This window comes from Eimeria acervulina, genomic scaffold, assembly GCF_000499425.1.
Source record: "Eimeria acervulina Houghton genomic scaffold, Eah_scaff290, whole genome shotgun sequence".
Taxonomy (NCBI): domain Eukaryota; phylum Apicomplexa; class Conoidasida; order Eucoccidiorida; family Eimeriidae; genus Eimeria; species Eimeria acervulina.
In genome coordinates this window covers 1-21,517 of record NW_013547900.1, presented here as the reverse complement: position 1 = coordinate 21,517, position 21,517 = coordinate 1, and the positions used below count along the sequence as shown (strand labels likewise).

Below are 21,517 nucleotides of genomic sequence, written 5' to 3'. Positions count from 1 at the left end.
CTTCAGGATTGTTGGAGTTGCTGCGCGGCTGCAATAATGACCCCACAACTGCAGCGAAGCGACGCATGCATGCATGCACGTTTGCATGCACTCTTCGAGGTGTATGTACACCCCGCTGGGTGCCGAGCTGTGCCGTGGGGCGACCGGCTGCAAGTCTACGCCTTCCGCAAGCCCTGCGGTGTATGTACAGCTAATCAACGGCGAACTACTTGAATGCATGTATATATTGCGTGTTGTGTCTGTGTGTTTGTTCGTGTGTGCGGTTAGGAGGTGTGTTGTTTGTATTTGCATACTTGGGAGTTGCTGCGGATGGGTTAAGCTGAGGCTGAAGCTGCGGTGTATTTCCAGCAGCTGCAGCAAGAAAAAGCTGCGTTTATTATCTTGCAAATGCTTCAGCAGCACCAACAGAAGCAGCAGCAGCAGCAGCAGCGGCAGCAGCAGCAGCAGCAGCATGGGGCCCCGAGCTAAACTTGTCGTGGGTTTATTGTTATTTTGCTTCTTTCTACCCAACTATCTTTTGCTTTAGTTGTTTTGGATTATCATGCGCTGTACATACACCTCAAACGCTCTGCTGTACATACACCTCAAACCCTCTGCTGTACATACATTTCAAGCCCTCTACTGTACATACACCTCAAACCCTCTACTGTATATACACCTCAAACCTTTTAAATATGTACGTATATCTCGCTCTTCTAGCTGTGCGTACACCCCAAGCCCTTAGCTGCGCATACGCCTCAACCCCTCAACACAGCAGCCCAATGCATGCATAAATATACGAAATAGAAATATAATCAAATATAATATATGCAGACATAAACAAAAATAAACGAAGCATTTGCACCAACCTGAAGAAAAGGAGAGTCTAGTATATAACAACGCATATGAGGCGGTGTACATACACCCTGAGGTGTACATACACCTGTACACCCCACAAAGTTTTCTGTCGCCTTCAACTCAAACAGCAACAGCTACTCAGGAAGCTACGCGGCCTCGGCGGCCCGTCAGCACTGCGCCCATACGGCCGGCACTGCTGCTGCTGCTGCTGCTGCTGAGTGTTTGTTTCATCCTGTTGCGGGTGAGACGCTCTGGCTGTCCCCTTAGGGGCTTTTTGCTGCTGTTGATTGCGTGAGACGGAGCAGCAGGTGCAGCAGCAACAGCACCTGCTGCTGCTGCTGTTGCTGCTGCTGCTGCCCCCTGTCTCTTGCCTGAGTCTCTCCGCAGCAAATCCCCCAACCCAGAACTTCCTGCGCGACGAAATTCTTTAGAAGGCAGAGAAGCAAGCGCATCAAACATAGAGCAGATGCTGCTGCTGCTCTTGCTGCTGTTGCTGCTGCTGCTGTTGATGAGACTGGTGGTGCTGCTGTTTGTGCTGCTGCTGCCGATAAGGCTACTGCTCCTGCTGCTGCTGCTGCTGATTTGATGCGGAGCAGAAGGGAGGCTGTAGGGCGTCTGTATATTTGCTTCACTAGCCATCTGCTTCGTTGCTGCTGTTTCTTTCTGATTGGTAAACAAACAATCTGCACGAAGTATAGAGCTTATTGATTCGGGTGTACGTACACCTCGACTGCATGCGTCATCTTCTGCTTCTGCCTTCTCCCTTGCTGCTGCAGCAGCAGGACCATCAGCATAAGCATCAGCAGCACCAGCTGCTGCTGCTGCTGCAGCTAAAGCAGCAGCAGCAGCAAACATTTCAGGTCCACAGCACTCGCCTTCTTCTCCAATATCAGTGGGGCTCGTTGCTGCTTGCGGTGGTGCAGCAGTGAGGGTTGGGGTGTCTATACACCTCAGGCTGCTGCCGCTTTCTCTAAGAACGCCTTCTTCTTTTCCTTCAACAGAAAGAGAAGGAGACCGGTCACGAATAATCTCAGCTGCTGCTTCCCCTGCTGCAGTTGCTGTTGCTGCTGCTGCTTCTGCTGCTTCTGCTGCGGCTGCTGTTGCTGCCGCTGCTGCTGCTGCAGACTCCTTAACTGCTGTTGCAGCTGCAGTTGTTGCTGCTTCTCCTGCTGCTGCTTCTATTTCTAGTGCTGCTAGTGCTGCTGATACCTTCTGAGGCGTCTTTCTCTGTATGCTGCGTGTGTTAGGTGTAGATATTTTCTGCGATTTTTTTAATGAAGCTGCTGCAAACTTTTTAGGCTCCGCCTTTCTGCTGTCTTTGCTGCTCGCCGCCTGTTTATTTGGTTTTTGTGTATTTGTTTGCTCCTTCGCTCTGCTTTTAGCTGAAGGTAAGGAGGCTTTTGCTTTGTCTTTCTTTTTTGCTGCACTCCGAAGCCCCAAGCTGCTACTGCTGCTGCTGCTGCTGCTCTTGCTGCTCTTGCTGGTGGTGCTAATGCTCTCTTTGGTTTTCTTCGCCGCCTTTGCTGGCTTGCCCTCGATCTTCTTCGGTCTGCTGCTGCTGCTGCTGCTGCTGCTGCTGCTGCTGCGATCGAGCGGAGGCAGGGGAGGAGTGCTGCTGCTGGGAGGTGCATCTTCTATGGCTAAACACATGACTTGAATAGGGGGGTAAGGAGCAGCAGCAGCAGCAGGTGCTGCTGCTGCTGCTGCTGTTGCTGTTGCTGCTGCTGCTGCTGCTGCTGCTGCTGCTGATTTGCTTCGGGTGAGCCACAACTCCAAGTCTGCGCATGCAGCAGCCAAAGCCCCAATGCTGGAAACGAGGTAGCTGTGCTGCTGCAGTGCTGCAGCAACAGCAGCAGCTGCGAGGCTGCTGCTCTGCTGCTGCGTGCTGCTGTTAGCCAGCGACCCCACTACAGCCTCTACCAAATGCAGAAGACGCCCCTGCAGCAGCGCAGCAGGAGCAGGAGCAACAGCAGCAGGAACGGCAACAGCAGCACGTGCCGCTGCTGCAGGGCGCAGCACCAGCGCATGCTGCTGCGCAAGAGGTGTACGTACACCCCAACGGAGCCGCCGCTGCTGCTGTGCATAAGCCCTCAACGCTGTGCCTAACTGCTTTCGCTTTGCAGCTAACGAAGCCTCCAATTCTGCTGCTGCAGCTGCAGCAGCAGCAGCAGCTGCAGCAGCTGCTGCTGCTGCTGCCTCGGCCTCTTCAGCTGTCATCGTACACCCCAACTCTTCCGCGGCAACTGGCTCTACTTCTGCTGCTGCTGCTGCTTCTCCGCTGATGCTGCCCTCCAAGTCAGCATCGGTGCATGCATTTGCTGCATCCAGTTCGCCAGATAGCAACAGCAGTTGCTGCTGCTGCTGCATCTGCTGCAGGTCGTCTGCGTTGTCTGCTGCATATGTGGGTTTGAAATCTTCGTACATTTCGCTGCTGTGTTGGGTGTTCAGCGTTGCTGCTGCTGCTGCTGATTCTGCTGCTTCTGCTGCTGCTATTGCTGCTGCTGCGGCGTTTTGGGTCTCTTCTTCCCACTGCAGCTGCAGCAAATCCGTTAGCAGCTGCAGCGCAGCAGATGGACGCTTCGGCAGCACTAAGAAATCCTCTAAGGGCTGCAGCGCTGCTGCACCCAGCAGCAGCGCGTCGGTAGTAACTGGCTGCAGCAAGCCGAATGTATAGGAGCCCTTACTGCCTTGTTCATAAGGCTGTTGTTCTCCTCTGCTGCTGCTGCTGCTGCTGCTGCTGCTGAAGCAAGGCATGAAGAGGCTGTCTCCTGCTGTTTCTATACGCTCAAACAAGTTGCTGCTCTGCTGCGCTTTGAATTTGTACAAAGTTCGGCGAACAGCAATAACGCTGTGCTCACCAATAAAGTCTGCTGCAGTTAGCCGGCGACCTCTCCACGCTTCTTTTTCGCTGTCTTCGTTTCCTCCTCCTTCCTCTATAATTGCCATTTCAAGCAGCAAATCTGCTTCGCTCACGCTGCTGCTGCTGCTGCGCCTGCTGCTGCTGTATGCAGCCTCATCTGCAGCTTCTAACGGACATAGCAGCGCACAGACAGCCATCGGAAAGGGTGAAGACCCCCGCATGTGCGAAGCCATTGCGGCGATGAAAACAACAAAAAAGACAAAAGACGGAGAAGATATACTGCAGAAGAAGAAGAAAAATATAAAGAAAAAGAAAAAGAAGAAAAAGAAGAAACGGGCAAAAAAAGAGGAGTGCCAAATCCCTCGGCCTCGTGCCTCCCTTCCGAAAAAAAAAACTTTTGTTGTAACTCTGAACCAGCGGTGCTGGGTTCAGCTGCTGCTGCTGCTGCTGCTTGGGCTGCTGCTGCTGCTGCTGCTTGGGCTGCTGCTGCTGCTGCTGCTGCTACTGCTGCTGCTGCTGCTGCTGCTTGGGCTGCTGCTGCTGCTACTGCTGCTACTGCTCTATAAAGGACGAAACTAATAAACAGGGGGGCCTCCCTGCGCCCCCCACATGGGCCTCCTTTCATATCACTGCTTTCCCTTCTTAAATATGATGCCTCTCTTCTCGCTTGATTGCTAGAAGCTGCCCTTTAGAGTGGTTGCTTCAACTCGGGTGTATGGGAAGCTCGCGCACACAAGGCTGGAGAAGCGCAGAAGGAGTGAAAGAAGGGAGAAGCTGTGAGAGAGACAAACGAAGAGAGAAAAAAGCAAAGAAATTTTAAGATTGAGATGCATGCAGATTCAGTGCTGGGTATTGAAACCGTGAATGACCGCTGAGACGAGACCCCGGGCGATATGGGTATAAATTGAGAGGAAAGAAGAATTCGTATGAATGAAAATGTAAATTAAAGTCTAAATATTAATATTAATGATAAAAAAATACCTTTTATTGCCGCTTTCCACTAGAAGAAGACGCTTTCGCAGAACAACCGGCACTTGCAATGGTCCAGCCATATATAATCTCGAGACCCCCCTAAGGTTTCCTTCAGCATCTACGGCGTAAATTAAGGCTCTTTATGCAAAGAAATAAAACTAATTTGTTAATTTCACTAATATTTACTTTTTAAATTGTGAATAAAATAATAAATTCAACAAAAAGCCGGCATACCGCCCCTCTGTTCTACCCGTCGCTGCGGGCGCAAGGCTTCCGCTATACCGAAACGTGAGAGGAAGCAGGCCTTTAAAATTACAAATAGTGTATTTTCATGCATTTATTAATTATTTTTATTCAATAATTATCCAAAAAATGTCTTTAAAAACCCTCTTTCTTCATTTTTCTTGCAGACACTGAAGCTGGGTTGTAGCAGTAGAGGTACGGGGGCAGGGAGCTGTAGCTGCCTTGTCTGTTTGTCTTTCTCTGCTGGTGTATTGAACGAAAAGAAGGAAATTTGAGTTATTTAATGCGTTTATTTTGTATTTGCATTTACTTTAAAGGTTTAGACAAGTACAAAAAAGCTAATAACCCCCTTTTCCTGCCGTTCTTCTCCTTGCTCAGGCCACGCACCGCCTCTGTCTTTTTGTCTTTCTCCTCTTTCCCTGACTTCTTTGTACATCTTTTCGGTATATTTGAGTTAATAAATTCATTTTAAGTCCAAAAGAGGGGGTAGGCTCACGGAGACTGCCCAATATATATATATATATATGTATATGTATATGTATATGTATATGTATATGTATATGTATATGTATATGTATATGTATATGTATTATGTATATGTATATACATATGTAATATATCGTATGCAAGCAATGGACGGAGGCTGTCTTACAAAGTCGGCTATTTAGGGTTTAGGGTTTAGGGTTATAAACCCCTTGAAACCCTTTATTTAAAAATGCAGCCACATGCTGCAAACACTGCAGACGCTCTTGAAGTGTCTCGTTGCAGCTCGGGGTCTACAGCGTCTACAAAGCACCCTACACCCTAAACCCTACACCCTTAAACCCTAGGGCTGTGATTCAGCTATACGAACGGCTCACGCGGCTTAGAAGCAAGCTACATACAACCCTAGCCAACTAGGGTTTAGGGTTTAGGGTTTTGTTTTCTTTAGGGTTCTGCTTGGTCAATGCTCCTCTTCGAGGAGTGGAAAGACAGACAAGGTGTTCTTGTATATCCTGCAGAATACAAACCCATGAAACCCTAAACCCTAAACCCTAAACCCTTAGTCTGAAACGACCATCGCGACACTAGGCACGCAACAACACAGGGTTAGGGTTTATTTGCACAACAGAATGCTGAAGAAAGGGTTTAGGGTTTAGGGTTTACTGTGAACAGAAATCCTTCTCTGAGAGCTCCGGAGCCACCAGCTGACGCACAACTTCCCCAACAACCCTGCGTACAAGCCCTAAACCCTAAACCCTAAACCCTAAACCCTAAACCCTAACTGCATATAAAACCTGCACTCAACCCTCACATCCCACGCTCTCATCTGCAGGCGCTAAACCCTAAAAACACGTAAAACCCAAACCCTAAATCCTAAACCCTAAACCATAAACCATAAACCCTAAACCCTCAACCACAAACCCTAAACCCTCAAATATAAACCCTAAACCCTAAACCCTAAACCCTAAACCCTAGCCTACCGTATATTGCAAGGTTCGTTGCGTCCCTTAACTTGGCTGCTGCTCGCCCATTTCTCGGGCTTAACACCATCTAGAGCGGACTTCTGAGGCACAAACCCTAAACCCTAAACCCTGAACCCTAAATCCTAAACCCTAAACCCTAAACCCTAGCTTTAACCGCTAAACCCCCAACCCTAAAACCATACCTGCTCTTGATTCAAAAGGGCGAAACCAGCATGCGTTGGCCTCATTCCACACCAGGGAGCATCTGCGGCATCCAAACCCTAAACCCTAAACCCTAAACCCTAAAACCCTAGACCCTAAATCCTAAAGTCTGCACGCTGAAACCCACAGCCCTGGGCAAAATTTAGAAGCTGTGCGTCAGGGGCTTTGCGCACAACGTGTTGAGGCATTAGGGTTTAGGGTTTATGAGGTTAGGGTTTAGGGTTTAGGGTTTAGGGTTTATGCACCGGTTTCCAATAGGATGCGGGAGAGGGGTAACTGGCGAACGACCTCGAGGTTTTCTTTTGTTTTCAGTGAACAGCCATTGATGCCTGAACCAAACCCTAAACCCTAAACCCTAAACCCTAAATCTTCCTATACCTCAGACCCTAAGCCCTAGCACACCCCATATCCCAAACCTGAGGCCGTAAATCTCAAGCATAAAACCCCACAATTGTTGCTAATAGATAGATACAGCGACGCGGAAGCGAGTAGGAGGGTTTAGGATTAGGGTTTAGGGTTTAGGGTTTGTACCGATGTACAGCCCCGCGTCCAAGAGCTGCTTAGCCTCTTCAGCAGAGCCCGTAAACGAATGCACAACTGCGCCTCTCCCCTTCCATAATCCTTCTCGGCGTTGCAGGATTTCTGCAAACCCTAAACCCTAAACCCTAAACCCTAAACCCCCGTACACCCTAAACCCTAAACCCTAAACCCTCAACATTCGACCTGCCAAGTGGACTCTCGAAAAGCAAACCCTCGCAAACTACTCGAGCTAACTAACCAAAGGGCCTCGAGCTGCCTGCATTATACACAAGGGTTTAGGGTTTAGGGTTTAGGGTTTAGGGCTTACCAAGAAAGTCTGCTGCTGCGTTCCGCATGTGCAGGAACAAAGGCAGCTGCAGCACGTGGCCTAAAGCCAATTGAAATTCAAAACACCTAAACACACCCCACAGCAACCCCAAACCCTAAACCCTAAACCCTAAACCCTAACCCTTCGACGCCGACACAGGAGAGCTTCTTACGTGCATCACGAGGGTTTAGGGTTTAGGGTTTGCGTACTTTTTTTGGGTGTCTGCATCACAGAAGCTGAGTCGATCATAATCTAACCCTATCTCTCCCACTGCAACAACGCGCCGCCGCTGCTGCTGCTGCTGCTGCTGCTGTTGCTGCTGCTGCTGCTGCAGCATGTACAGCTCGAACAGGTGCTGTACGTACACAGCAGGGTAATCCCCCAGCCGTAGGCCGCCCCCCTCTACTTTTGCTGCAAATGAATTAAACTCATCTTTGCTGCTGCTGCTGCTGCTGCTGCTCGCTGCAGCAGCAGGAGCAGCAGCAAATTCATTGCAGCGTGTTGGGTGGACGCCCAAAGTAAGGAAGAGGCGTTTACACTCTGGGTCTGCACACAAACCCTAAACCCTAAACCCTAAACCCTAATCAATTGCTTCGGCATGGGGGGAGAAGCGCTGAGGGATTCGCAAGGTCGATGCAGTGCCTAGGGTTTGTGGCTTAGGGTTTAGGGTTTAGGGTTTTGTGTGGGTGTATTACACCCGCGAGTTTGTTTGTTTGTGTGGTATATTTCCGTATTAGGGTTTAGGGTTTGTGCATTTGAGGCCTCAGTCAGCTGCGCGTTCGTTTCCTAGGGTTTCGGGTTTAGGCAGTGGACTGGGCCGGCTAAGGGTTTAGGGTTTAGGGTTTAGAGTACCGTAAGCCTCAGCAATGCGGAGGTTTGTCTTAAATTCATTGAATGCGCCCGTAGTTAGAATTAATTTTTCTACTTTCGCTGCAGCAGCCCTCTCCAAAACCCTACACGCAACAAACCCTAAACCCTAAACCCTAAACCCTAAACTTCAACCCCTAAACCCTAAACCCTAAACCCTCTTTCCAAGCCGCGCAGAGAGCCCAAGAACGCAAACAGCACACAAAAAAGTTTTCTCAAGAGACCTCCATCAGGGTTTAGGGTTTGGGGTATATAATATATATATATATATATATATATATATATACAGGGTTTAGGGTTTAGGGTTTAGGGTTTACATTTGCATATCTGGGGGGTGTTTTTGTTTGTCGAAGTACTTTCCTTCAAACATCGGGTCGCAGAGGTTCGCCCCAATGTCAACGTACGACCAATTCTCCATTTTTGCTGCTGCTGCTGCTGCTGCTGCTGCTGCTGCTGGTGTTGCTGCTGTTGCTGCTGTTGCTGCTGTTGCTGCTGCTGCTGTTTGGTCCGCTGCCTCACCAACGCCTTCAGTTTGGTGTGTTAGAGCATTGAGAGCCGTCGTGCTGCTGCTGTTGCTGTTGCTGCTGCTGCTGCTGCTGCTGCTCTTGCTCCTGTTGCTGCCGCTGGCTTTGCTGCTGCTGCTGCTGCTGCTGCTGCTGCTGGGTCTCCAACCCCCTCTGGGTATTTTTAGGAGTCTCTTCAGCGGATTTCGTGCGGCTCCCTTCCTGCTGCGCCGTTTCCTGGTGTCTTCGGGTAGAGTTAAATCGAAGCAGCACTTTGCATGCAGCACCTGTTGCTGCTGCTGCTGCTGCTGCACCTGTTGCTGCTGCAGCAGCAGCAGACTTCGGGGGGTCGAGACCCCTGAATTTAAACCTCGCAGCAAAAATGCCGGTGGAGACCGAAGAGAAGACGCTGCTGTCAAAGCTGTTGCTGCTGCTGCTGCTGCTGCTGCAGTTGCTGTTGCTGTTGCTGCTGCTGGGGATCTTCTATGCGCTCCTTCCGCAGCAAGAAAACCCCATCCAGGTCGTGCTGCTGGTGCTTTTGCTGCTGCACTAACTGCTGCTGTCTCTGCTGCAGCTGCTGCTGCTGGCAGAAGGGAGAGGCGGGAGGCTGTGGCTGTGGAGGTGCAGCAGCAGCAGCAGCAGCAGCAGCAAACGAGTAGAGAAACCAGGCGCCGCGAGAAGAACTTTGACTTGCTGCAGATGAAGCCAGCAAGGACCATCCTTCTGCTGCTGCTGCAGCAGTTGCTGCTGCTGCTGCAGCAGTTGCTGCTGCTGCTGCTGCTGCTGCTGCTGCAGTTGCTGCTGCCTCCGCAGTTACTATTCCTGCTGCAGTTGTTGTTGCTGCTGCCACGGCTGTTGCTGCTGCAGTTGCTGTTGCTGCTGCTCCGGCTGTTCCTGCTTTCGTTGTTGTTGTTGCTGCGGCTGCTGCTGCTCGTGTTGCTGCTGCTGCTGCTGCTGCGGCTGCTTATTTCTAGTTGTCTGCCGAGTGTATGTGCTGCTATAGCACTAGAGAGGCACCCAACTGCGCCACACTCAACCTTCTAAAAACCCTAAACCCTAAACCCTAAACCCTAAACCCTAAGCACTAGGGCTATATGGGGCTGCTGGAGCTGGGGGGTCGATGCGCGGCCCTAAACCCTAAACCCTAAGCCGCAAACCCTAAATTAAAGTCTATAAACCTAAGCTTCCGAATCACTGGAGGGTTTCATCTAGGTAAAGCCCCTAGCCATAAACCCTAAACCCTAAACCCTAAACCCTCGTGGGGAGAGAAAGGTCTTTGCGGCTGCGCGTCGGCTAACCCTGAAGACAGCAGTTTTTCTTCTATTTATCTGCTTTATTTATAATTAAAAATAAAATAAATAAATAAAATAAAATAAATAATTAAACCTTTTAAAACGCTGGTGGCTCCCGCCTCGAGGCACTCAAGGGTTTAGGGTTTAGGGTTTAGGGTTTAGGGTTTGGCTAGTAGCAGTAGCAGTTCTACAGGGTGTTTAGATAACTGGGGTTTGCAATTCATTGTTTAGGGTTTAGTGCTTAGGGTTTAGGGTTTAGGGCCTATCCCCAACCTAGGGTTGCTTAGGCCTTCCAGTTAGGGTTTAGTGTCTAGGGTTTAGGGTTTAGGGTTTAGGGTTTACGGGTAGTTTGTTTCTGCCCCAGCCCGTTTCTCTTTTTAGCCCTCCTATGAACAAATTAATATCTTTGATGTTTATACAAGTGGATTTGAGGGCTTATTACTAGACGAGAGTATAGGGTTTGAGGTTTAGGGCTTAGGGTTTAGGGTTTAGGGTTTAGGCTTTGTCAAGGGTGTAGGGTTATCTAGGAGGAAGGGTTTAGGGTTTGGAACGAGGGTTTAGGGCTTTTTAGTAAGGTCTACGTTTATTTTAGGGTTTAGGGTTTAGGGTTTAGGGTTTTAGGGTTTAGGGTTTCAGGTTTCTCTTCTTAGGCCTCACATTATAGGGGCCATCGTAAACCCTAAACCGTAAAACTCTAAACCCTAAACCCTAAACCCTAGACCTTATAGCTTTCAAAGACATCCATCATTGCTGCGAATTCTCTTCAGATGCAGCAATATGCCGCTTTCCACTTGCGTTTAGGGTTTAGGGTTTAGGGTTTAGGTTTTTTTAGGGCTTATGGTCCCTCCTGTCTTGTTAAGCGCTTATTAAAGGCTTAGGGGTTATTTAGGGTTTAGGGTTTGTTTAGGGTTTAGGGTTTTAGTGTTATTCCTCTCGGGCACCTTGGATTGAACCCGGATGCTGACTCGGTCTCTAAACCCTAAACCCTAAACCCTAAACCCTAATAAGGAAGCAGCACTTATTATACCTCCTTTAATTGCTTGAAGGGTTTATATTTGATGGGTGTAGCGCTGCAAACCCTTAAACCCTCGACTCTGAATCTCATTATCCGAGAAACCCCTAGGGTTTAGGGTTTAGGGTTTAGGGTTTAGGATATAGCGTTTAGGGTTTAGGGTGTAGGGCGTATGGTTTAGGGCCTGGGTATTGTCAGCCCCGCAAAATGCAGATTTCACCGGCGGCTGCTCCTTAGCCATAAACCCTAAACCCTAAACCCTAAACCCTAAGAAATAAGCAGCGAAGCCAAACCCCTCTTCTGAATGAAATACCTCAAACTCTTATTCACATTCACGAAGCCCCAAATCCTCATCCTGGGCAGAGTTGGGTCTAAACCCTAGATATTAAACCCTAAACCCTAAACCCTCAAACCTCTCTTACCTCTAAACCCTGGTCTCCAAACCCTAAGCCATAAGCAAGCAAAACCCTCTAAACCCTAAACCCTAAATCAAAAACTCTTTGCCGTTATCTCTCAGAACCCTCTTAGCTCCAGAACCCAAACTCTAAACCCTAAACCCTAAACCCTAAACCCTAGACCCCACCAACAGAGACAAAGGCTGGGTTAGCCCGAGACCGGAGGAGGCCTCAAACCCTAAACCACGATTTACTGCTGTCGTTAGAAAAATATTTATTAATTTAAATGCTGAATTAATTATTATTTAATATTTAAATTTGCATTTAAATTTACATTTATTTCATTCATTAAAAATAATTTTTCTGTATACACCGCAGCTCGACCGCGAGCACGTGGTGTATATACACCTCAATCTTTTTGTCTTTTGCTTCTCCCTTATTCTTTTATTCAAAATAATTAATTTATCTAAATTATATATTTGCAACAAACCCTTATTAATATCTCTAAACCCTAAACCTCTCTTCAAACAAAAACCCTCAAGCCGGGGCTGCGGCCTCCAGTGCAAGGCGGCGACGGCGAGGGTTTAGGGTTTGGCCTTCTGGCGTTCGCTAGGGTTTAGGGTTTAGGGTTTAGGGTTTTATAATTAGTAACAACAAAATGAAGGCCCCACCTGCGGGGTCAGGGCCCCGGGAGGCCGTGGGGCCAGTGGGATCGATCGATCCCGGCAGGGGCCTCGAGGTGACCTTCTCCACTATTGCGTCGAAACAAGCAGCAGCAGAAGCAGCAGCAGCAGCAGCAGCAGCAGCAGGATGTTGCAGCCACATGCAAGGGAAGCAGCAGCACCAGCAACAGCAAGAGCAGCAGCAGTTGCTGCTGCAGCAGCAGCACAATCGCGGCCTCGGGGCCCCCGACAGTCAGCCTGCTACCCCCAGCAAACAGAAACCCAGTGCTCCTGCTTCTGCTGCAGAGGCTCAGCAGCAGCAGCACCAGCAGCAGCAGGACCAGCAGCAGCTGCAGCAGGAGCATCACAGAGTTCTCCCCGAGTACTTTCAGAAGCAGCTGCTGCACGATGCGCAGCAACAGCAAAAGCAGCAGCAGCAGGAGCAGCAGCAGCAGCAGCAGCAGCAGCAGCCACTTAAGAAGAAGGCCAGGATTCCTTTCGTTGCCCACCGCAGCAGCTGCGGCAGCCGCCAACTGCCAGACAGCCCCTCCCCTGCTTTGGCCCCAAGTCAGCGCCTAAACCCTAAACCCTAAACCCTAAACCCTAAACCCTAAACCCTAATCCCTAAACCCTAAACCCTCGTGCGAGAGTTGGGCTCTTCAGGACGGCTTGGAGGCGAAACTCCGTTCACTGGTGTGCAGCAACGTGCAGCAACTCGAGGCAGCAGCCACCCAGCAGCAGCAGCAGCAGAAGCAGCAGCAGCAGCAGCAAAAACAGCAGCAGCAGCAGCAGCAGAAGGAGAACAGACACAAAGTCTGCGGGAGGCCAAACGCCGGGTCGATGAATTAAACACACAACTCCGCCACCTCACTTATCAGCATGAGGCAAGCTAAACCCTAAACCCTAAACCCTAAACCCTAAACCCTACAGTACCAACCATAAATCCTAAACCTTAAGCCCTAAACCCTAAACCCTAAACCCTAAAACCCGAAACAATAATTCGTAAACCCTAAACACTAAGCACTAACCAACAAACCGTAAACCCTAAACCATAAAACCCTAAACCCTAATCAATACCTGCTGCTGCTACTGCTGCTGTTGCTGCTGCTGCTGCTGCTGCTGCTGCAGGTGGTGTCCCAAGCCCGATCCGTTTACGAAGAAGCCTGTTTGCTGCAGCGGCAGCAGCTGCTAGCGATTACACATGAGAAGGAAAGAGCAATGCTGCTGCTGAAGCAGCTCCTGGATGAGTCTGCGTAGGCTGCAAACCCTAAACCCTAAACCCTAAACCCTAAACCCTAAACCCTCACTCTTTGTTAAATGCAAGAGTGGCGGCTGCTTCCTCAACCTTCACACTTGGTGGGGAAGACCTGACGGTCGGAGTCCTGAGGCCGAGGGTTTAGGGTTTAGGGTTTAGGGTTTAGGGTTTAGGGTTTAGAGGCGTTCAGGGGAGTGCATGACAAGGTGATTGCCTACGAAGTCATCTGCACAACGAAGTCAGGGGCCACCGATCCTTCTCAAGTCCGCAGACCCTAAACCCTAAACCCTAAACCCTAAACCCTACGCCCTAAACCCTCCTAAACACCTCTTGCGGGTCTCCTGCGCTCTTTTTGAGCAGAACGAAATCTGCAGCAGCAGCAACGACGAAAACGACGACAGCAGCAGCAGCAGCAGCAACAGCAGCAGCAGCAGCAGCAGCAGCATCATTCCTAATGTTGAGGTTGTTGCAGTGAAAGTGCTGGAGGTCTCTCTGACGCCAAGCACACAAAGACGAAGGCTTGCGAAGATAGCAGCCACGAAAATCCAGGCAAGCCCTAAACCCTAAACCCTAAACCCTAAACCCTAAATTACACTGTGCAGCAATGCAGTAGCTGAGCGCTCTTGAACTAGGGTTTAGGGTTTGATTGCAAGAGTTTGAGAAGGCTTTTGAAGGGCTGCTAGAGCAAGAGGGTTTAGGGTTTAGGGTTTAGGGTTTGTATGCAGGCAGCCTGGAGAGGCTACGCAACCCGCTGTGCTCTCAGGCGGGAGCGTAGTGTTGCTGCTGCTGCTGCTGCTGCTGTCAGCAGCTTTGCTGCAGCAGCAACAGACCTGCAGCGCAAGATCAGAGGCATGCAGCAGCGACGGTCTCTTCTAAACCCTAAACCCTAAACCCTAGTCATAAGCCCTAAACCCTAAACCCTAAATACTTTACCCAACATCAAACCCTCGAGACTGCGTTCAGGCCGAAGCGACAGCCAAGGGGCCTTTTAAAGCCCTCCTTCACCTAAACCCTAAACCCTAAACCCTAAACCCTAAACCCTAAACCCTAAACCCTAGATAAGGCTTTTCCTGCAGGGAGTTTCTGGAGTATGTGCGGACGAAGCTGCTGCTGCCGCCCAAAAGAGCAGCAGCAGCAGCAACAACAACAACAGAAGGTGTAGCAGCAGCAGCTGCTGCAGAAACAAAGGCAGCAGCAACATCAAGGGAGACTCAAACCCCTGACTTCAGCCCTAAACAGCAACAGGAGCAGCAACAGGAGCAGCAGGAGCAGCAGCAGCAGCAGCAGCAGCATCAGCTGGGGGTGCCGGTGTTTTGCTGCCAGCGCTGCGGTCAGAACAAGATTTCTGCTGCAGCAGCAGCAGCAGATCTTCTACCGCTTCCCGGTGTATCTTTGTCTCGTCTGTTTGCTGCTGTGCTGCTCCTGCAAAAGGCTTTTAGAAGCGCTCTCGTCCGAAACAAGTGGAAGGCAAAACCCTAAACCCTAAACCCTAAACCCTAAACCGGAAGCTCTAAACCCTAAACCCTGAACAGTAGACCCTAGACCCTAAACCCTAAACCCTAAACCCTAGACTCTAAACCCTAAACCTTACACCCTAAACCCTAAACCCTAGACGCTAAACCCTAAACCCTAAACCCTTGCGTGTGGTTTGTGCAGAAGGTGCTGCTGGAGCTGCAGCGCCGCAAGAGGCTGCAGCAAGTGCTGCATCGTACAGCGTTGCTGCTGCAGCAGTGGCAGCAGCAGCGACTCCTCAACAGCAGAGACGAGCAGCAAATGCTGACAGCTGCAGCGCAGCAACTGGCAGCTATCAAACGAATCAGGCAAACCCTAAACCCTAAACCCTAAACCCTAAACCCTAAATCCTAAAGGTAGTGAGAGAACGCTGGCGCCTCCTGTTCGCCTTCGCCTGTGCAGCGCAAGAGAGAGGGTTTAAAATTTAGGGTTTAGGGTTTAGGGTTTAGAGCTTGGCGTGTAGCGTCTCACAATTAGGGTTTAGGGTTTAGGGTTTAGGGTTTAGGGTTTGTGGTTTGCAGGAGCACTGCATCATCTCCTCGTTCTTTAAGGGAAGCAGCTGCAGCAGAGCGACAGCTGCAGCGGCGCTGCAGGAGGCTGCTGCTGCAGCTACCCTTTACTTATAGAAGTCATTCATTTACGAGTCTCTTAATAACAGAGAAGCAGCAGCAGCAGCTGCAGCAGCAGCAGCAGCTGCGTGCCTATGAGAGAAGACAACTCGCCAGGGCCCAGCTCCTTTGGGTGGGGTACGAGCAACACTTGAAATGCTGCTGCTGCTGCTGCTGCTGCTGCTGCTGCTGCTGTTGTTGTTGTTGTTGTCGCTGCTGCTGCTGCTGCTGCCACTTCTGCTGATAGCTGTTGCTTCTGTTGATGGTGCAGCTTCTGCTGCTGGTGTTGCTGCTGCTGATGCTGCTGTTGCTGCTGGTGCTGCTGCTGCTGCTCGGGTCACTTTTGTGAAGGCAATGCCCACCTTCTGCAACACCAACTGCTGCTGCTGCTGCTGCTGCTGCTGCTGCTGCTGTTCAGTTGCAAGGAGAGAGGTAGCGGTAGTGCTGCTGAAACGTTTAAGGCGTCTCGGCAGGTGCCGCAAGAAGCAGGAGAAGCAGCAGCAGCAGCAGGCACTGAAGCAGGAGGCAGCGTTCATCACCTTCAACTCTCTAGAAGCCCTGCAGCAACAGCAGCAACAGCCGCAGCAGAAGCTGAAGGGGTTCGCAGCAGCAGCAGCGGCAGCAGGGGCCCTGGCGGAGGCTACAGCCAATCGGGTCCTGCTGCTGCTGCAGCAGCAGCTGCAGCAGCAGCAGCAGCTCCTTCCGAGCTACCCAGTGTTGGTGCTGCTTTCTTGCGATACTTAGCGAGAGAGCCTCCCCCCTGTTTGTGCTGTTCATCGGATGCAGCAGCAGCAACAACAGCAGCAACAGCAGCAGCAGCTGTGGCTGCAGCAGCAGCAACAGCTGCTACTGGTGGTGGTGGAGGTGCTGCTGCTGCGGCTGCTGCTGCTGCGGCTGCTGCGGCTGCTGGTGCTGCTTCTGCTGGAGGGGGCCTTGATGTTGAAGCCCTCGAAGCAGCAATTGCTGCTGCGGAGTCAGCAGCAGAGACGTCTGCTGTTGACCGTCGCGCTGCTGCTGCGATGCAGCAGCACGCAGCAGCAATTGATGCATTTGCTGCTGCTGCTCAGAGCGAGCAGCAGCTGCTGCAGCTAGAGAGACGCCTTTATAAGCGCGGCACCGTTGCTAGGCTGCGCACAACTGTTAGATTTGTAGACAGAAGCAGGGTAAAGGTTTTCTTAGGAGAGAAAGCTGCTGCTTCCCCGAGGAGAATCCCTGCTGCTGCTGCTGCTGCTGCTGCTGCTGCTGCTGCAGCAGCAGCAGCAGCAGCAGCGGGGGCGTCGGCAGCGCAAAGAGCGTCTTCGCAGCGCGCACATGCAGCAAACACTCCTGCTGCTGCTGCTGCTCCAGCTGTTGCTGCTGCTGCAGCGGGGGCAGCAGCAGCAGCAGAAGCCTCGGAAAGACCAGCCGCAGGGCCTGTAAGAACCACCGCATCAGCAGCAGCAGCATCAGCATCAGCAGCAGGAGCAGCAGCAGCAACACCAGCAGCAGCAGCAGCAGCAGCAGAAGCAGCAGCAGCAAATGAAAGCCCTCGCAGATGTCTTAGTGCGGTGGGTGACAGACAAAAACTCAGAAATTTGTGGGAGGGTTCGGGGGCAGACGAACTCAACGACGCCGTCAGACACTTCCTACTCAGGTAAACCCTAAACCCTAAACCCTAAACCCTAAACCCTAAACCTTAGGTTTGGTTGTATATGCTCTAAGCCTGCCGTTTCAGCCGCTCCCGAAATCGCAGTCAGATAAACCCTAAACCCTAAACCCTAATCCAACAACAATCACAGGCCTCAAGAAGTGCCCATCAATGAGGGTTTAGGGTTTAGGGTTTAGGGTTTAGGGTTTGTGCATCAACAGGAACGAGAGGCAACAGATACCGGATCCAATATCCAATGGAGAGAGACGAAAACCCTTAAAACCCCCGCAGCAGTGCGGCGTACCCCCCAAACCCTAAACCCTAAACCCTAATCCCTTGTATCAGCAGCATCAACCCTAGCACACCGACATAAAGGCTTGGGAGCTCTATTGCTGAGGGTTTAGGGTTTAGGGTTTAGGGTTTAGGGTTTTCTCGTTTTGAGGGCTTTCCAGCCCTTGATCCCTTCAGTATAGCATGCGAAGATGATGCCTGGGGCTTGGCTTGGAGACACGGGTTTAGGGTTTAGGGTTTAGGGTTTAGGGTTTGAATGCAGCGCCGAGCCTAAGTGGACCCCCGTTAGGTTCTCGCCGTGGTCTTATCTCTCTAGGGGCCTCAAGCACCCTATATTTCAGCAGCAGAATCAGCAGCAGCTGCAGCAGCTGCTGCTGCACACTGCAGCACCGCCAGCAGCAGCAGCAGCAGGAACAGCAGCAACAGCAGCAGCAACAAAGCCAGCAACACCAGAAGAAGCAGCCATCCAACAGCAACTCAGTCCGTGCATTAAACCCACACCTTTCACCCCAAACCCTAAACCCTAAACCCTAAACCCTAATTCCTGAACCCTAAACCCTAAACCCTAAACCCTAAATCGTAGGCCTTTTCTCGGAAACTCTCAGCCCCAGTGTTGGCTCCTTAGCCCCTCACCAGGAGGGGCTAAGGAGCCAAAACCCTAAACCCTAAACCCTTAAGTTTCGCGCCTCTAAACCCTAAACCCTAAACCCTAAACCCCGTTGCATGCGCTGCAGCCTGCGAATTGGCTCAAAACAGCCCCGCTACTTCGAGGTGGATTGGCTTCCGAAAGAGAACGGCTCTTTTCAACAACATGCCGTACGCCCAGGGTTTAGGGTTTAGGGTTTAGGGTTTAGGGTTTAGGGTCTAGGGTTTAGGGTTTTAGGGCCATGAATTTAGGGTTTAGCGTCTAGGGTTTAGCGAGTAAAGGGTTTTAGGGTTTAGGGTTTCGGGTTTGAGGGTTTAGGGTTTTAGGGCATAGGGTTTAGGGTTTAGGGTTTAGGGTTTAGGGTTGCGGTGATGTGCAGCTCGAGTTCTCCCCCCAGGGACCGAAGCTTTCAGGATAGAGCTGGTAAGGCAGCTGTAGTTTAGGGTTTAGGGTTTAGGGTTTAGGGTTTAAGTGATTTAGAATGATGCAGGGTTTAGGGTTAATGATTTGCTGCTTAGGGTTTAGGGATTAGGGTTTAGGGTTTAAGGTTTAGGGTTTAGGGTTTTCGCTGCAGCAATTAATCGGTCGCTAACTGGCCCTCGCCCTGAAAGAGAGCCCCAAGGCAGAGCAGCAGCAGCAACAGCAGCAGCAGCACCAGCAGCAGCAGCACCAGCAGCGGCAGCAGCAGCACCAGCAGCACCAGCAGCAACATCGGCAACATCAGCAGCAGCAACAGCAACAACAGCAACAGCAGCAGCAGCAGTAATTCGCAAGCCACCAGCAGCAGCAGCAGCAAGGGCTACTGCTGCGACATCTGCAGCAGCCGCAGCAAAAGAAACAGCGGCAGCAGCAACAGCAGCAACAGCAACAGCAGCAGCAACGCCGCACATTGCCCCAGCGGGAGCTTCTAACAAGGAGGCTCTGCAGCAACAGCAGCAGCAGCAGCAGGAGCAGCAGCAGCAGCATGACTTCGACTGCTTCAATCAGCAGCAGCCGGAGCTGTACACTCAGCTGTGGCGGCCATTCCAGCCGCAGCAGCAGCAGCAGCAGCAGCAGCAAGCAAGACGCAACAGCAGCAGCAGCAGCGGCTCCGCACAACGCAGCGGGAGGAGACGCAAAGAAGATAAGGTCAGGGCTCAGCAGGAGCATCAGGAGCAGCAGCAGCAGGAGCAGGAGCAGCAGCAACAAGAGCAGCAACAGCAAGGGCAACAGCAGCAACGGCAGCTGAAGGAGCAGCAGCAGCAACAGCAGCAGCAACAGCAGCAACTGCGGAAGCCGCAACAGCAGCAGCAGGGCCATCCGGCAAGAACTGATGCATCTGCAGCAGCAGCAACAACAACAGCAGCAGCAACAGCAGCAGCAGCAGCAACAACAACAGCAGCAGCAACAACAACAGCTGAAGCAGAAGCAGCAGCAGCCGAAGCAGCAACAACGACACGTAGAACATCTACACGGCGAGAGCGTCTAGACGCGCTGCACCTCATGTATTCAGCAGGTGCTGCTGCTGCTGCTGCTGCTGCTGTTGCTGCTGTTGCTGCTGATGTTGCTGCATTTGTTGCTTGTGCGATTCATCTGGTGCTATCGCTGCTCCTGTTGTTGCTGCTGTTGCTGCCGTTGCTTTGCCCGATGCTGCATTGTTTGCTGCTGCTGGTGCTGCTGCTGCTGCATCCTCATCACCTGCTGCTGCACTGCCTCATGCTGCTGCTGTTTTGTTTTTCTACCTGCAGCAGCAGGTCGCCCTGCTGCAGCTCTGCTGCTGCGTCGCCGCATCTCTTTGCATAGCAGCAGCAGCAGCAGCACCAACAGCAGCAGCAGCAGCCTTGGAGGAGACAGCAGAGGGCCCACGGACTCGCCCCCAGAGGGAGGGCCATCTGCTGCTGCTGCAGCTGCTGCTGCTGCTGCTGCTGTTGCTGCTGCTGCTGCTGCCTCTCCCAGGGTCTCACCACGGAGCGACCCCGCTAATGCATACTTCCAGCAGCTGCCGAGTACTGCTTTTATTAAAGGGACAGGCATTGCTCGTGCTGCTGCTGCTGCTGCTGCTGCAGCAGCAGCAGGAAGACGTGCTGCAGCAACTACAGATGCAACAGCACCGACGGTGGCAGCAGCAGCAAATACTGCAGGGCCTACGGTCAGGTTTCAAACGGATGTGAAGCAGAGGCAGCAGCAGCAGCAGCAGCAGCAGCAGCAAATAAGATTCTGCTGCAGAGGGAAGACCCTACAAGAGATCATCGCTGCTGCTGCAGCAGCGCGCAGCAGCAGCAAGCAGCCAACCTTCTATTCGGCACCCCGCGAGGAGCTTTCACATGCAGCAGCAGCAGCAGCAGAAGCAGCAGCAGCAGCAGCAGCAGCAGCAGATGCTTACAAAGCCCTGGAGCAGCACGAACGCACCCGAGCGAAGCAGCAGCAGCAGATGATTCCCTGTCGCAGAAGCAGCAGCAGCAGCTGCGTTATGTGCAGCAGCGCGACGAGGAGACAAACATCATCACAGCAGCAGCAGCAGCAGCAGCGAATTCGCAGCAACAGCAGCACCTGCAGCGGACCCCCAGTTTGCAGGTGTGCGTACGAAGTGCTGCAGGCAGCACACAGAAGCAACAGCAATGAGGACGCAGCAGCAGCAGTTGCTGCTGCTGCTGCGCTCTCTGCTGCAGCAGCAGGACCAGCAGCTGCTGTTGCAGAGGCCTTGGCTGCTGCAGCACCCGTACTTGAAGCAGCAGCGGCAGCTGCTGCTGCTGCTGATGAAAGGACGCAGCTGGCTTAGACATTTCCTGCAACAAATAATGATACCCTTTTGCTGCTGCTGCTGCTGCTGTTGCTGTTGCTGCTGCTGCTACTGCTGCATGCATAGACACGTTTAGAAATATCTGCGGCTGCTGTTGCCGTATCAACTGACGCCTCTCAGCAGCAGCAGCAGCAGCAGCAGCAGCAACAGCAGCAGTAGTAGCAGCAGCAGCAGAGTCCAAGCAACGAGATTACGAAAGTGAAACCTAACCCCTATCCTTAAACCTCAAACCCTAAACCCTAAACCCTAAACCCTAAACCCTAAACCCTAAACCCTAGGGTGTGAGCGTAGGCCCGGCTGCAGCCTATAAGAGTCAAACCCTCTATAAATGTACCCAAGGCAATTAAATATAATTAAAGATATAAAAATATAATTAAAGACAGCTGAAGAAATCTACAAGGCAGACAAACCGTAAAATAAATATTTAAATAGCTTTAATATGCTTATTACTACTGCTATTAAACAAACAAAACCTAAAAATATATTTATTTATTTATTTAATATTTTTATTTACTTTCTGATCTAAATCTGCTCAAGGTCAAACAAAACTCAAAAACAATTTAAAAGTACACTCAAACATCCACAACTAAATTATATAATATATATTATATATTATATATATTATATATTATATATATTATA

The 21,517-nt window shown here is 51.1% G+C and overlaps 3 protein-coding genes across 3 annotated transcripts; 1 reads left to right on the top strand and 2 right to left on the bottom strand.

The window, feature by feature from the left end:
- Positions 1 to 975: 975 nt before the first annotated feature.
- Positions 976 to 3,894, bottom strand: EAH_00031040 (hypothetical protein, conserved; the record flags this gene model as incomplete). Its single annotated transcript, XM_013392426.1, has 1 exon — positions 976 to 3,894. One exon carries the CDS (start codon positions 3,892 to 3,894, stop codon positions 976 to 978), a length of 2,919 nt encoding a protein of 972 aa, XP_013247880.1.
- Positions 3,895 to 5,855: 1,961 nt separating this feature from the next.
- EAH_00031030 (hydrolase, TatD family domain-containing protein, putative) lies at positions 5,856 to 10,833 on the bottom strand (the record flags this gene model as incomplete). The annotated part of the gene is made up of 11 exons (XM_013392425.1): positions 5,856 to 5,907; positions 6,059 to 6,124; positions 6,376 to 6,458; positions 6,561 to 6,622; positions 6,825 to 6,908; positions 7,111 to 7,221; positions 7,427 to 7,512; positions 7,636 to 7,972; positions 8,279 to 8,379; positions 8,611 to 9,836; positions 10,810 to 10,833. The coding sequence occupies 11 exons, from the start codon at positions 10,831 to 10,833 to the stop codon at positions 5,856 to 5,858; spliced, it is 2,232 nt and encodes a 743-aa protein (XP_013247879.1).
- A 1,320-nt stretch (positions 10,834 to 12,153) lies between these two features.
- EAH_00031020 (hypothetical protein, conserved) lies at positions 12,154 to 20,854 on the top strand (the record flags this gene model as incomplete). Its single annotated transcript, XM_013392424.1, has 13 exons — positions 12,154 to 12,724; positions 12,821 to 12,993; positions 13,286 to 13,404; positions 13,603 to 13,675; positions 13,773 to 13,883; positions 14,138 to 14,277; positions 14,736 to 14,798; positions 15,446 to 15,670; positions 15,951 to 17,165; positions 17,713 to 17,934; positions 18,476 to 18,519; positions 18,671 to 19,591; positions 19,824 to 20,854. The coding sequence occupies 13 exons, from the start codon at positions 12,154 to 12,156 to the stop codon at positions 20,852 to 20,854; spliced, it is 4,908 nt and encodes a 1,635-aa protein (XP_013247878.1).
- Between the last annotated feature and the right edge of the window lie 663 nt (positions 20,855 to 21,517).